Source organism: Bos indicus, chromosome 23, assembly GCF_029378745.1.
Source record: "Bos indicus isolate NIAB-ARS_2022 breed Sahiwal x Tharparkar chromosome 23, NIAB-ARS_B.indTharparkar_mat_pri_1.0, whole genome shotgun sequence".
NCBI lineage: Eukaryota > Metazoa > Chordata > Mammalia > Artiodactyla > Bovidae > Bos > Bos indicus.
The window spans coordinates 41,719,478-41,735,844 of record NC_091782.1 but is presented as its reverse complement, the minus strand read 5'-3'; the positions used below and the strand labels follow the sequence as shown (position 1 = coordinate 41,735,844).

The 16,367-nt window shown below is 44.1% G+C and overlaps 1 protein-coding gene across 10 annotated transcripts in view; it reads right to left on the bottom strand.

The window, feature by feature from the left end:
* KIF13A (kinesin family member 13A) overlaps positions 1-16,367 on the bottom strand; it is a 202,824-nt gene that overhangs the window by 23,139 nt on the left and 163,318 nt on the right. For 9 of the 10 annotated variants that reach the window (XM_070778345.1, XM_070778347.1, XM_070778348.1 and 6 more), the window contains 8 exons: positions 15,128-15,289; positions 14,039-14,212; positions 10,631-10,782; positions 9,026-9,158; positions 8,696-8,842; positions 4,608-4,646; positions 2,922-3,021; positions 1,228-1,354 (listed from right to left, as the gene is read on the bottom strand). In XM_070778345.1, coding sequence (XP_070634446.1) covers positions 1,228-1,354; positions 2,922-3,021; positions 4,608-4,646; positions 8,696-8,842; positions 9,026-9,158; positions 10,631-10,782; positions 14,039-14,212; positions 15,128-15,289 — 1,034 coding nt within the window. The remainder of the gene's footprint in view (positions 1-1,227; positions 1,355-2,921; positions 3,022-4,607; positions 4,647-8,695; positions 8,843-9,025; positions 9,159-10,630; positions 10,783-14,038; positions 14,213-15,127; positions 15,290-16,367) is intronic. The other variant, XM_070778353.1, reaches the window with a different exon arrangement.

The window sequence follows — 16,367 nt, the reverse complement described above, 5'->3', positions numbered from 1 at the left end:
AAGAGAATCATTGTGGAGACAGATACAGCTCTTACAAATGAAACCTTCTCACAATTCTTATCATCCTTATTTAACACAAATCATGGGATTTGTGTGATTTCTATAGAGAACTACCAGTTATATGAATTACATGTAATTAATTGAAACAAAGATTATTTTGTCTTTCTGAGAATAATTCTAGTGATGGAAAGAAGAGAAGTCACTATTTTGGAGGTGGTACAGAAAGCTGGATTGATTTGCCTAGCTTCTTTTGAGCATCAGGACTGATAGAAAATCAGTGCTTAAGTGTTGACTCTATGCTAGTGACCAAACTAAATAGGCATGAAGACAAAAAAGAAGACATTTCTGCCCTTTTCAAGTATGCTCAAGAAGCACCCTTCTTTTAAGTCAAGATATGAGAATTTCTTGACTGCAGTCGTGAAATTACAAGGCACTTGCTCCTTGGAAGAAAAGCTAAGACAAACCTAGACAGTGTATTAAAAAGCAGAGACACTACTTTGTTGACAAAGGTCCATCTAATCAAAGCTATGGTTGTTCTAGTAATCATGTATGGATATGAGAGCTGGACCATAAAGAAGGCTGAGCACCGAAGAACTGATGCTTTTGAACTGTGGTGTTGGAGAAGACTCTTGAGAGTCCCTTGGACTACAAGGAGATCCAACCAGTCTATCCTAAAGGAAATCAGTCCCAAATATTCATTGGAAGGACTGATGCTTAAGCTGAAGCTCCAATACTTTGGCCACCTAGTGTGAAGAACTGACTCATTAGAAAAGACCCTGCTGATGGGAAAGATTGAAGGAGGAGAAGGGGATGACAGAGGCTGAGATTGGATAGCATCACCAACTCAATGGACATGAGTTTGAGCAAGCTCCAGGAGATGGTGAAGGACAGGGAAGCCTGGTGTGCTGCAGTCCATAGGGTCACAAAGAGTCGGACATGACTGAGCGACTGAACAACAATGAGAATTTCTGGAGATCAGGAAGTTGTGTCCGAGGTGCTCATTCCGGGGAACTGAGGAGCATGGTATCTGATTCCTGGCCAGTGATAACTGATCTCTGGCTTCCTGAGAGAGGACAGTGGTTGCAGCAGGCAAGGACAAGAGGGACGGGAGCACTGGGGCTGGGCGGCCCTTCCCTGGGCAGCTTGTAGTACTTAACATTTTCTGTGACAATCTCAGCAGGTCACTCGCCTGACCCGCCCCAGGCCACCACAGGAGAGGGGTCTCACCAGTCGGCAGGCGCCCCGGGGATCCCGCTGCCCGGCGCAGGCACCAGCACAGCGTTCCTCTCCTCCGTCAGCCCCACCCACTGCTCCACCAGCCGGGCTTCCCGCTCCACGTCATCCTCCGTCTTCTCTGCGGGCAAAACAGGGGCATGAGCACCAAGGGGGAGGAGAGACGATTTCTAAATTTAAATCGGTTTGCACTGGGTGGTATCCAGGAGTGGCTTAACCATCCGTGATGTCCTCCCCCGCAAAAAAAAGGATCTGAGGCTCTGAAGTTTAAGCCTGAGCAGCTCATGGGGGCTAGAACACCGGACTAGCAGAGCCTAAGCTAGGAAGAATGGAAAGAGCAGTGGAACAGGAATGAGAAGACTCGGGTTTTTATAAGAGTTCTGTCATTTGGGAAAGTTATTCCACAGATGGGTCTTCATTTCCTACTTTGTCAAATAGGGATCCTACAAGTCATGTAGATATCATGCACCTGTCAGAAGGATCCAGTGCAATAATGGAGAGGGCACTGCTTTACGAAACCACACGTCATTTTACAGAGGATTAAACATGGTCTCCTGCACTCTGCAAAATGAACTTATTCTCCTTCATACTTGTAATGCAAGGGATTTTATTTGATCTATTTTGCAATCCTCTTAGCCTAATTTAACTCTGGAGTGAGTTTGTTTTTTAAAGATATGTTGAAGTTCTAACTCCCAGCACTTTATCATTTTTTGAAAAAATTAATTTATCTATATTTGGCTGTGATGCGCCTTCATTGCTGTGCTCGGGCTTTCTCTAGTTGCAGTGCGCAGGCTTCTCATGCAGTGGCTTCTCTTGGTGCAGAGCATACGCTCTAGGGAGCTCGGGTTTCAGTCCTTGCAGCTCCTGGGCTTTAGGGCACAGACTCAGTAGCTGTGGTGCACAGGCTTAGCTGCTCCATGGTATGTGGGATCTTCCCAGGCCAGGGACTGAACTGGCATCCCCTGCATTGGTAGGCAGACTCTTAACCACTGGACCACCAGGGAAATCCAAAGTGGGCTTTCATTAGCAGGCTGAGCGCATACAAAAACTGACACCAAGCTGTTTTACGGAGAGAGGATTTTCGCTGCGTTCTGTGTGAAGTGGACTCACATTCAAGGACATGTCCTTTGGTGGAGAATCAACCACACTGAGTGAAGCACACAATCTGGATGAGAAACTGGCGTTTTAAGAGCACATTTCTGCTCTAGAATCCGAATGGCTGTTGCCGTTGGAAGCAAATGGAATCCTGGAGGTTGGGTAGTGGTAAGCAGAGCTGCAGAGCTGACTTCTGGCTACCCTCAACAAGCTGAGCACATGGTTTCCGACCAGTGGTAGCCGAGGCCCACCTGCCACGTGTCGTGGGTTCAAAAGTGACCCTTTCACTGCAGTTCTAGGATCTGGGCCTGGAATACCTCATATGGACATGTTGATATTGATGGCATTTGCATTCATCAAAATGAAAACTGAATTTAACATTTAATGTCATAGTCCACTCAAGTAATGAAACTTACTACTTTCAAATTTAAGGCCTGTTTAAACCAACCTTGCACAACAACAATTCACTAATATCTATAATTGTAACAGGGTCAAAAATCTGAGATACTGTTGTGTAGCTAAGGGAGGAAAACAGCCTACCCCCACTATCCAACGGAAAGGCAACTCCCAGCCAAGAGTTACATCTCATGTACCTTTTTTGTTGCTGACTTTTTTAATCTGTTCGTCTAGGTATTCTCGCCGTTTAATGAGGGCATCCGACCACCTCTCTCTCACGCAGTTTAAGTCTTCTTCCTGGCATCAGGAAGGGAAAACATTTTCCTGTAAAGTGCACAGATAACTCTTTCTTTTTTTTTTAACAAAAGGTGTTTCAATTGATTAGGAATCTTTTCATTAGGAAAGGCCATTAAACGTTGCCGTGTGATTAATATGCAAGAAAGCACAGAAGCCTTAGGAACCCTGCATGCTGATTGAGGATCCTGATTTTCAGAAAATCAGAGCCCCTGGACTTCCGAAAGGATAATTATACTTAAAAGCAAGAGAAGCTCCAACTATACCAGCTGTTATACAATATGTGCATCTATGTATTTAAGTTGTAGCTGTTTGTTTGAAGAGGTTTGTGATTCTAAGAGGAAGGGCACCAGAAACAGACCCCCAGTTTCAAAACAGCAAATGGAGAATCACATTTTCACCATTCATAGCTCAATGGCTTGGGTAACATGTATTTTCTGAAAGGCAGAGAATAGATCAGCGGAGAACCTCTCGCACTTGCTGCAAAGATCTTACCTCTAACTGCTACCATGAGGCTAACCAAAAATGCCCCATGCAAAAAGCCAACATGCAGTCAGCCATGCTGAGAAATCCCGGAAGCGGATGCTGGACCTGACTGTGAACCACGGGGCAGGAAGTGCACAGCCAGCCACGGGACGTTAGTTAATGGCGTTGCTAGATTCAAGGGGAGACTGGTATTTACCCTAAGATTTGTTTTTACTTGTTTGTTTTCTTTCTCAGTAAAGCTACGAGGCAGGAAAGACACCTACCAACCCTATTCAGAAGGCTTTGACTGCCTAATTCCAGTCTAACCCATAAGATGGTCCATTAAGAGCAGACACCTGAGGACTTCTGAGGTGTCCCCTATGACGGATCCACACTTTACTTAGAGGAAGGCACACCAGAAAACATGCTCTTGACATTTATGTAGAGAATCAGTACAGAGACTGGGAACCAACCCAGAAAGCTTCATCTTGGTTCGTCACCTTGACCATTACTGTAATCCCACATTCCACTGACTGCAGGATGGTCAGCGCTACTTCACCTGTGCACTTTTTCCTCTAGATTTCCAGAAAGATTTAAGGCTGAGAGGTAAGTTCTCCAGGTTATGAATAACTAAGTTTGGCTTTACAGAAAGAAGAAAACTGGCTAAACAAAACCATGTGCTTAAAATGTCTCCAGTTTTTCTGTCTGGCAAAAATCTTTAAAAATCAAATCGCATGTTAGAACAATGTAACTCGCTCGGATGTAAGGTGCTAACTGCAGGTTCACATAGGAAACACAGGTCTATTTAAAGATTATGGATGGATAACTACAGTTCTTAAGATCAATTTAATACAGAGATTGTGGTCTTGTTTAGAAAGGCTTTACAAGCTAGCAGTTCGAGATGGCATGGCAAAATGAACTATCTGCAGATACATTTTGAACTGATGGGGAAATCTGTAGAAACAGGACTGTGTCCCTGATTACGCTGAAAGCAAATCAAAAGCGAGTGAAAACGGCATATTCTTGCTCTATGGCCCTTCCTCCTCCCTGCCCTCGGCTTTGCGGATGCTGGCAATTAGCAGCAGCTGTGCCCCATGCCACAGGATTGACAGCAACAGTAATACCTGATAACTATCCATATCATCACCATCCTCATCATCTCTCTGGTAGGAAAAAAATAAACACAAAGGACATGCATTTTGGTTCTCAAACAGCACACAAGGAAAACAGGTCTCTAAGGTTAACACACACATTACAAAGGACAGCACACACGAACAGCATCGGCATAATAAACATTGAACTGAATCTCAAAAACTGGATTTCATTCACTTGCCTATAGTTAACTTAGCGAATTTAAGATTCTACTTTTTTTTCTTTCATCGAGAAAGCAGTCATTTAAAAATAGGAACGGTCTTAGATTCTCTTAGCTGGGGAGAGGAACCAACCCCACTGGGTCAAGACTTACCCCACTGTTATGCAAAGTTGCTATTAGTTTCTGGGTGAGCTGTCAATTGAGATTTAGAGTGGGCAAAGTTAGAAAGGACTTTGGAGAGTTTCTTGCTCAGTCTCTTGGTTTTAGCTGTGAGGCAGCTGAGGCCTGAAGGATGAAATGATTGAACCCAAGGCTCACACGGAGAGTGGCAGGGGTCAGGACTGAGGCCAGGTCTGTGCCCTTGACCTGGCACCACACCTCAGTTACTGTGACATGATCCCAGGGGAAAAACCACTGGGAAGCTAAGACTCCACGTACAGTCAGTGCTCTGTATCCACAAGTCCCCCATCTGTAGATTCAACCAACCACAGAAGCTTCCTCATACAGAGGGCGGAATGTACCGGGCCATTTTATGTAAGAGACTTGAGCATTCTCGGACTCTCATATCCAAAGCAGGGTTCTGGAATCAATGCCCCTGGATACCAAGGGAAGACTGGAGAGATTCTGTATACTAAACTGCTACAGTAAGAGTTTATGACTACGTGGGGCTACCCTGGTGGCTCAGATGGTATAAAGAATCTGCCTGCAATGCAGGAGACCCAGGTTGGATCCCAGGTGGGGAAGATCCCCTGGAGAAGGAAATGGCAACCCACTCCAGTGTTCTTGTCTGGAGAATTCCATGGACAGAGGAGCCTGGCAGGCTACAGTCCACGGGGTCGCAAAGAGTTGGACAGGAGTGAGCAACTGTTACTCACTCATGGTAAGAGCACAGCCCACGATTTTGGATACACAGCTCTATCATCCACCACTGTAGGACAGACCAGTATTCATGTATCAGTCAGGTGAGAAAACCCAAAACTGTCTAGACCCATGACAACACTTTACAATAACTACATAAAATAAGCATTTTTGGCAAAAACATTTGCCAAACAAAATGATTGTGTTGAAAATAAAAGGGTTTTAGTTGAGACGATTTTCCTTAGAAACAAGAATAAGGAGAGAAAAGGAATTCGCTGGTGGTTCAGTGGTTGGGACTCTTGGGCTCTCACTGCTGAGGGCCTGGGTTTGATCTTGGGTCAGGGAACTAACATCCCAGAAGCTACGAGGCCAAAAAATAGAGAAAGAAACAAAAATAAAGAAATCCCCATTTGTAGAGAATATCCATCTCTATGGAAGCAGGTTCTACTTAAAATGAAACATCCTTCTTTCATTTTTCTGGGGTTATTAGAGGGTTAATGTTAAAAAGGAAGTGGAGTGGCCTGGTCATATAAAAGACTATTTTTTCCAAGCACTTTAAAAAATATGATTACACTGTTTTCATATTGAAGTATACTTCAAAATATACTGCTTTTCAAAAGTGCTTTAAAAAATACTGTTAAAATTATTCTCTGTGTAGACTTTAAAATAAACTTCAGCTTTAGTTTAGTAACCATCATTTTCATTTGGATAACTAACTTATTAAATGCAAGCGCAATACTGAAATAACTTTCCTCGAATTAATTCCCCATACTAATGAATAAAGTACAAACAGCCCTAATTTATCATTATTTCTTAGACCAAGGAGATACTTTTATTCGCTGAAAACCAGCTTGAGCTTTCATGATGTAGAACTATTGTGAAATCAGCTTTTTCTGGACTGGCTCCAGCTATCACATCAAAATAATTCTAATGTCTTATTCCACCAACAAAAACAGTACTGGACATGACCTGAAGCATGGTGCAAAGAAAAACAAAAGCTTTAAAACTGTCACGGCTTAAATTTGCATGGCAGGTACTATATTCTTTGAGGTTTTAACTCAAGGGGTATAGCTGCTCTAAAAAGTGCAAATAATCAACCCTTATAGTGTCCCTTTGGGCTCCCCTTGTGGCTCAGCTAGTAAAGAATCTGCCTGCAATTCGGGAGACCTGGGTTTGATCCCTGGGTTGGGAAGATCCCCTGGAGAAGGGAAAGGCTACCCACTCCAGTATTCTGGCCTGGAGAATTTCATGGACTGTACAGTCCGTGGGGTCGCAAATAGTCAGACACGACTGAGCCGACTTTCACTTTCACAGTGTTCCTCAAATGAGAATAATCAATCAGTTAACAATATCCATCAGTTAATGATCCATGTCTGTAGTCATGGTTCAGGACACACAGATTCAAGGTTTTATCTAAGATCAGAGATTCATTAAGCCACAAAATCTTATGGCAGAAAGGGACCTCAGAGAATTATCATAGTTTTGGAGGAAAAGAAAAGGGAACTCAAAAAAAAAAAATATATATATATATATTTTTTTTTAATATTTATCTATTCGGCTGCATTGGGTCTTAGTTGTAGCACGTGGGATCTTGGTTGCATCATATGGGATCTTCCGTTGCAGAACGAAGGCATGTGGGATCTTGGTTCACCGACCAGGGACCAAAACCCGTGTCCCCTGCGTTGTAAGGCAGATTCTTAACCAGTCAACCACCAGGGAAGTCCCAAAACTCAAAGTTTAAATGACTCGGTTAAATCAAACAAAACTAGGTATCCTCACTCCAAGTCTGAGCTCTTTCTACCAGGTCCTGTAGCTGCCCTCAAAGTTAATGGCCAAGCGAGGGAGAGCCTATTAATAACATCTACTTCACACACAGGGAAAAGTCTGGTGGAGAAGCCTCCCAGAAACAATAGACTCCAGCCTCACAGCTCCATTTACACTCTTCCCAGGCTTTGAGTCTGAGGCAGTTTTGGCCTGGGCTGAAACTCACAACTCACAAAGTTGTGCCTTCCTTTTGGCCGAACAGTCCAAGTCAGTGTCCTTTTTAGCTTTCAGGAAGAAGCCAAAAGGAAACTGCGGGAAGATGAATCATTCTCAGGATAGTCTGGGCTTCTGCCCAGACTCTATAGAGAAACTTTTTCTCCCCATCATGACACGGAGCATGTTGCCTTCACCTGTGGCAGTGAGGGAACCAGGATTCAACGATCTGATTCTTCCAAGTCTCTAAGTTGCTGTTGTTGAGTTGCTAAGTCGTGTCTGACTTTACGACCCCATGGACTGCAGCCTGCCAGGCTCCTCTGTCCATGGAATTCTCTAGGCAAGAATACTGGAGTGGATTGCCATTTCCTTCTCCAGGGGATCTTCCCCAACCAGGGATGGAACCCGGGTCTTCTGCATTGGCAGGTGGATTCTTTACCACTGAGCCATCGGGGAAGCTTTTCTCTAATTATAATTGATAGCAAGCCAGGGACTCAGTGAAGCACGTGAGTTCTTTCAGGCCCCTGGGGACAAGTCCCTGATCTCAAAGTTTATTGTGATTGGCAAATGTGATGAACTCTTAGATGGTTCCACCTTTTAATTAAAAAAAAAAAAAAACAAGATTTAGCAAAAGGAGATTTAATGAACATAAACGATCATGAAGACAACGTTCAATTTAAAAAAAAGGAAAGCTTTCAGAGAGCTTGTTAATTATGACAGCATCTGGGGGCAATTTTATATTAATAAAAGTGGAATCAGGCCAAAGCCAGCAATGTCACATACCCAACATAATTTGGGCCTGATGTAAAATAAAACCTGCCTAAAATAAACAAGCACAATAGCGTCAATGTGTTTTTATAAATAAAATTATTACTACGCAGCACTAAGCCAATATGGTATTTTAAACCTAGTAAAAAGGCAACGGATGGACATATGAATGGGGTGGGGGTGGGACAGATACATGGTTACAGATACAAAGAGCTTGGTTATATTCCTAAAGAGGACTACCTTAGTTCTGTATTAACCAATCTTTGTTAAACTCTGCTTCAAACCTGTTGGTCTCACCTGGTAACTGTCCAGCCCTCTCTGGAGCTTGGTTGACCTGGCAGTGATGCAGCCGATGGAGATGGACAAGATGGCTTCAACCATGAGTGGCAGTGTCCCGGAATGCTGGACAGGCTTCACTGTGACTTGGACTCTCCGGGAATGACCCTGCAGAGGCGGGGGTGGGATGTGGAAATGGGTGCCAGGAATGGGAACCGGGAGGGACAGGCGAAGAGGATAAAGGAAAGGGGGAAGAATGAGGGAACAGACAGGCAAAGAACTAGAGTGCTCCAGAAACTGTGAGAAGGGGACAGGGAGAAAGCATGAAGCAAGCTGAGGCAGACCGAGTACCTGTCTGAGCTGAAGGACGCCGCCTGTGTTGACGTCCTTGGCCTGGTGAAGCTCCACGGCGGCGTACTCCCCCAGCTCGTTCAGCTCCAGGATGGAGATCCACATCTCTATTCTGCGAGTAACTTCATTCCACCTGCAGAAACACGTCCCAGCAAACAACCAAGTCATTATTCTTTTAACATTTATTTATTCTTATTTATTTGACTTTGTTGGGTCTTAGCTGCAGCATGCGTGTGTGCTCAGTCGCGTCCAACTCTTTGCAACCCCGTGGATTGTATTGGCTGCCAGTCTCCTCTGCCCATGGGATGATCCTGGCAAGAATACTGGAGTATGTTGCCATTTCCTCTTCCAGGGGATCTTCCTGACCCAGGGATCAAACCTGCACCTGCTGCATTGGCAGCTGAATTCTTTACCAGGGCACCACCTGGGAAGCTCCTTAGTTGCAGCACCTGGGCTCAGTAGTTGCACAGGGTCTCTACTTGTGGCTCATGGGCTTAGTCGCCTCTCAACATGGTGGAGTCTTACTTCCCCGACTCTGGATTGAATCCATATCCTCTGCACTGGAAGATGGATTCTTAACCACCGGACCCTCAGGAAAGTCACATCCATGACATTATTAACCAAAGACATTATTAGCAATAGGAAGAAGCCCCTAGTCACTGAGCATTTATTATGTGTAAGGCACTGAGCTATGTGTATCACAGGTTATTTTCCTATTTAGCTCTCAGAACAACCTCGTATGGTATAGGTTCTTTTTATTTGATTGAGGTATGACACAGTGAACTGTCTAGCTCTCAAGTGTAGAGCTGGATGAGTCGTGACAAATGCACGCATCTGTGCCCCTTGTCTGGCCATGACCATGGCAGGCTTGCTCAGGCCCCTTCCCACTCAATTCCCACACCATTCGCACTAGCTGTATAACCTCAGATTCGTTTTATCTGCTCAAGAACTTCATATAAATGGAATCATGCAGTAGTGTGCTCCTCTAGCTCTGGCTTCTCTGATTCAGTACAATGTTTGTGAAATTCGTCCAAATGGGTAAGAGTGGGACACAGTCCTTTTCCTTTTTTTTGTTGAGTAATATTCTATTGTGCAACTACTAACACAGTTCATCATTCTCACACTGAAGGACATCTGGGTTGTTTACAGTTTGGGGGACATTATGAATAGAACTGCCATAAACATTTATGTACCAGGCTGCTTATGGACTTACATTTTCATTTTTCTTGGGTAAATACCTAGAAGGACGATTTCTGGGTCATGGGAGAGGCAAAGAATCAACTTTAAAAGAAGATACCCTCCTGTTTTCTTCTATAAGCTATATAGTTTTATCTTTTACATTTAAAGTCGTGCTCCATCTCCAATTAAGTTTTGTGGAATCATGTGAATTAAGATCAAGGTTGTTTTTTCCCAAGTAGGTACCCAGATGTTTCAGCCTCGTTGAAATGATGTTCCTTTGCCTTTTGAATTTTCCCAAAACCTGGTAGTTCCTTTCATTATTCCCATTTCACAAAGCAGGAAATAGGCTCACAGAGTCCTAATTCTCAACCGCTGTCCAAGCGCAAGCCTTGACCCCGCGCCTGAAGCCCTCAGCCAAGCACACACCTGTCATGCAGCGTTCTCGTCTTAGCATGAAGGGAATCGACTTCCCAGATGGAGCTGCCGTTCCCGGTACACCGGTGGCCCCACACTTCGATGGCCAGTGCTCCATCTGAAATGAACTCCAGGAATTCTTCCGTTACGTTGACCACGTAATCCTGGGATAAGTAGGGAAAGGGAACAGGACAGGAATTATGCAGAAAGGAATCTGTGAAATTTCCTTGTTACCTTTCACTTTAGAGTATGTAAGCTTGATCCCAACCTTAAACCCATCACTGCTGCTGCTGGACAGAAAATGGCAAAGAAACCAGCATATTAGATGGGAAGGGATACCCGAGATAACTGAATTGAGTTCCTTTCTTTAATACAAGAGGACACTGAGGAAAGTAGCCGCCCCATATTACACGGCTTGCTGTTGCAGAGCTGAACCTATCCTCCCTTCCTTGTGGTTCGGTCTCTTTTCCCCAGACCACTCCGACTTTCAGCTGGAACAGACCAATCAGCACAGCAAAAAAAAAAAGGAATTTATGATTGTTCCTTGCTATGGCTTAGGAGACTAAAAACAGAATTAAATTTTATATGATTATCTCCACCAATCTGCACTCTTGCTCTTAAACGCTCCCACTCCAACTTTTCAAGAAATGTTTGTTTATTTATGTCAGCGCTCGGGCTTCTCACTGTGGTGGCTCTTCTTGCTGTAGAGCACAGGTTCTAGAGTGCACAAGCTTCTGTAGTTGTGGCTCCCACATTCTGGAACACAGGCTCAGTAGTTCTGGCGCACTGGCTTAGTTGCTCCTCGGCATGTGGGATCTTCCTGGCTCAGGGATTGAACCCGTGTCTCCTACACTGGCAGGTGGGTTCTTTACCACTGAGCCACCAGGGAGGCCCCGCCCACTCCAATTTTTCACAAAGAGATGAGTGAAGAGATAGACACTGAATGGACGGAGCAGTAGAGCAAATCACCCAGAACAAAGCAGCAGGCAAGGAACCACTTTCATTTCCTTCCCATTAGCAGGAAAGGGAAGGAAATGGAAGGGCTGTGCTGTGCTGAATTGGTTTAACATTATACTACCTAACTTTTTATTTTATTTGGAGACCAGTGCAGTTCAGTTGCTCAGTCTTGTATGACTCTTTGCAACCCCATGGACTGCAGCATGCCAGGCTTCCCTGTCCACCAACTCCCAGAGCTGACTCAAACTCATGTCCATCAAGTTGCTGATGCCATCCAACCATCTCATCCTCTGTTGTCCCCTTCTCCTCCTGCCTTCAATCTTTCCCAGCATCAAGGTCTTTTCTAATGAGTCAGATCTTCCCATCAGTTAGCCAAAGTATTGGAGCTTCAGCATCAGTCCTTCCAATGAATATTCAGGACTGATTTCCTTCAGGATTGACTGGTTTGATCTCCCTACAGTCCAAGGGACTCTCAAGAGTCTTCTCCAACACCACAGTTCAAAAGTATCAATTTTTCATCACTCAGCTTTATGGTCCAACTCTCACATTCATACATGACTACTGGAAAAACCATAGCTTAACTAGATGGGCCTTTGTCAGCAAAGTAATGTCTCTGCTTTTTAATATCCTATCTAGGTTGGTCATAGCTTTTCTCCCAAGGAGCAAATATCTTTTAATTTCAAGGCTGCAGTCACCATCTGCAGTGATTTTGGAGCCCAAGAAAATAAAGTCTGTCACTGTTTCCATTGTTTCCGCATCTATTTGCCATGAAGTGATGGGACCAGAAGCCATGATCTTCGTTTTTTGATTGTTGAGTTTTAAGCCAGCTTTTTCACTCTCCTCTTTCACTTTCAAGAGGAGTTCCTTTTTGCTTTCTGCCATAAGGGTGGTGTCATTTGCATGTCTGAGATTATTGTATTTCTCCCAGCAATCTTGATTCTAGCTTGTGTTTCATCCAGCCCAGCATTTCACATGATGTACTCTCCATATAAGTTAAATAAGCAGGGTGACAATATACAGCCTTGAGGTACTCCTTTCCCAATTTGGAACCAGTCCGTTGTTTCATTTCTGGTTCTAACTGTTATTTCTTGACCTGCATACAGATTTCTCAGGAGGCAGGTCAGGTGGTCTGGTATTCCCGTCTCTGGAGGAATTTTCCACAATTTGTTGTGATCCACACAGTCAAAGGCTTTGGCATAGTCAATAAAACAGATGTTTTTCTCGAATTCTCTTGCTTTTTCTATGATCCAGCGGATGTTGGCAATTTGATCTCTGGCTCCTCTGCCTTTTCTAAAGCCAGCTTGAACATCTGGAAGTTCTCTGTTCAGGTACTGTTGAAGCCTAGCTTGGAGAATTTTGAGCATTACTTTGCTAGAATATGAGATGAGTGCAATTGTGTGGTAGTTTGAACATTCTTTGGCATTTGCCTTTCTTTGGGATCGGAATATTTGAAGATAGAGCCAGAATTTTAAAATGAAAATAAATTTAATGACCAATTAGGACAAACTGCACATTTTAGGGGTGAAAAAAAACTCCAGGTCACATAGTGAGTCCAAGGCCTCTGATACTAGTACTTATTAAGCCAGTTTTTAACTAGGATGTATCTTAAATCCAGGTTTCACCCTTCTAAAGGAGCAACTTTTTGGCTGTAAAGAAATATGAGGAATATTTAAAAGAATATTCAGAAAACAACAACAAAAGATTAATAAAGAATTAACAAATAGACTTGGTAAACACAGCTTAAAAAAAGTGGGCTACTTGTTTTCATAAAAATAATGACTTGACAACTGATGAATTTATTTACAGGGCAGCAATGGAGAAACAGACATAGAGAACAGACTTATGGACACGGGGAGAGGGGAGAAGAGGGTGAAACATATGGGTAGAGTAACATGGAAACTTACACTACCATATGTAAAATAGAGAGTAGGAATTGCTGTAGGTCTCAGGGTACTCAAACAGGGGCTCTGTATCAACCTAGAGGGGTGGGATGGGGAGGGAGATGGGAGCGAAGTTCAAGAGGGAGGGGACATATGTACACCTGTGGTTGATTCCTGCTGAGGTGTGACAGAAAACTACAAAATTCTGTAAAGCAATTATCCTTCAATTAAATAAATATACTAAAAAAGGCACACACGAAAAATAATGACTTAATAGACTTTACATATGTGAAATTTTACAAGTGGTGATATGGATGTGTTTTCTAAGTGTAGAACCAGAAAAAACGGACACAAATTTGAAAAAAAAGTAATCTCGAGAATCTATTACAAATTGTCCATGGAATATAATTGTAATATATATAGTGGAACTGTATGTAAAAAATAAAGTACACTTGGAGGTTAAAAAGCCTAATAAACGTGTTATGTTTCATAATGGGGAAAACCTCTAAGTTACAAGTAGACTTCTGAACTGAGTCCCGGCCGGCAGCCTCCCAAGTAGTTCATTTTGGAATGGCATTTGTACCTGACAGTGGGAGAAGGTCACGGTGTACTGGGCGTCCTTGGACTGTGGGGAAGGCACCTCAGGATCCACGACAGGGGCGGCCACCGTGGGCTCACACTGGTCCCAGAACGTGTATTGACAGAAGACGAAATTTGAGAGGTTTAAGGGCAGCCCAGTTGCTTCTTTAATTTTTACCTGAAGAGGAAAAAACAAACCAACCACAAATATAACTCACATAAAGAGAACAAACTATGCATGCTTTTCACAGGGATGAAATAAATCAGGCATCCATTTGACATCTGAAATATTCTTGCCTGGGAGATTCCATGGACAGAGGAGCCTGATGGGCCACAGTCCATGGGGTCGAAAAGAGTCGGACATGACTGAGTACACATGCATACAAGAGCATCTGTAATGAAATCTGTACCACAGTTTTGTAACTACAGTATATGAGCACAGCGACAAATGCACACATCGTTCTCAAACTTTCCTAATGACCGAGTTTCAGATACAGCTGCAACCTTTACTAGAAAAGCATGATTCACTAAACAATATACACTCCTTGCAGCTCACATACATAGAAACTTTCAAAACTTCACACAACTGCCATCATAAAGTGTGCTGTACTTCTGGAAAAAGTACTATCCATCACCATGTTTGCTGTCAGAAAGTTTAACTTGTGCCATGTTTTATGCAGGGGCTTCCCTCATAGCTCAGTTGGGAAAGAATCTGCCTGCAATGCAGGAGGCCCCAGTTCGATTCCTGGGTCAGGAAGATCCGCTGGAGAAGGGATAGGCTACCCACTCCAGTATTTCCAGGCTTCCCTGGTGGCTCAGCTGGTAAAGAATCCGCCTGCAATGTGGGAGACCTGGGTTCAATTCCTAGGTTGGGAAGATCCCCTGAAGAAGGGAAAGGCTACCCATTCCAGGATTCTGGCCTAGAGAATGCCATGGGCTGTATAGTCCATGGGTCGCAAAGAGTCGGACACGACCGAGCGATTTTCACTCACTCACTCACTCATGTTATATGAAAAATGCCCAAGATGTTCCATCAAATTGTTTTGAATGGAAAAGGTCACTCATCCGAGCCTCCGCAGCCCCGCCCTCTCACCCGGCATGTCAGCTTCTTGACTCGGTGAATGATTTCCCCGGTGCTGTCTACGACTTCAAGACTTCCGCTTTCACTGGAGTTCTCCGAGGAGTCGTCCTCCGCCATGCGCTCCGGGACAGCGCCTGTCACTCGCATCACTTCCACGTGGAGACGCCCTGCAACCTGGGCCAAGGAGCCAGAGCACCGTGGGGTTAAAAGGCAGCCTGTGGACAAAACCAACCTGAGACGGAAAGCGTGCAACCATAACCCAAGTGAGCAGCTCCACTGGGACTACCAGGCCGCCTCCAGCAACAGGAAACTTCCAGAGCTAGTCCACTCCATCACCTGCTCTGTAATCACCGGGCTTTACTTGGAGCGAAATCTGCCTCCTGGAATCATCTTCATTCTTACCCTTCTTCTACAGGACAGTTCATGAACAGCACAAAGGCAGCCAACACATGCTACTTGGTGTCATCTATTTCCCTTATTCATATTCATTCATATTATTATTTATTCATATCACTCATATATATTCATTCACATACTCATCTGATCAAATACCTGGCATCGTGGGGAACACCAAGATAAAGACACAGGCTCTGCTATCTGGATGTTCACAGTCAAAAGAGGAGACAGCGAATTAAAAACCCAGGAACAACAGTATAGATTAACTGCTCTAACAGAGGTGTGTGTGGGTTGTCACAAGATGAATGTATCCACTCGACAAATATTTACGGAGAAGTGACTAGGATGCCAGGGAAGGACTAAGCACTGCGTTTACAACAGCAAACCAGTCAGGCCACTGGGCTCATACAGCCTCTATTCTCTTGGGAGCAGAGAATGTGAACAGACCTCACACGGTGGCCAGAAGCAGGGTCAGGGGTGAGACCTACTCCAGGAGGGAGGACAATTACAAAGCCACTAAGTTATAAGGAAACAGTTCCTTTAAGATGGTTTTTCTAAAAAAAGGGGTGGGTGGGTGGGGTTTGAGGTCTCCAGAATATCTTAGTGGTTCTCTGCATCATTGAGAGTTTAGCAGCGTCTCTCCTGTAACTTGTGGCACAGAACTGAAATTAACAGGAGGAATGACCCCAACCTTCGCAGACTTGGAGGGCGGTAATCAATCAGGTTTATCTTGGATACCGCACTTTAAGGCTGTAACGACAAGTTGTGAAAGGGATACACGTGCTGGGGGTGCTGCTGTCATCTTAAACAGTGAGGCTCATTCTCAAAGATAGCTCAGAGCACCTTCTGCAGAGCC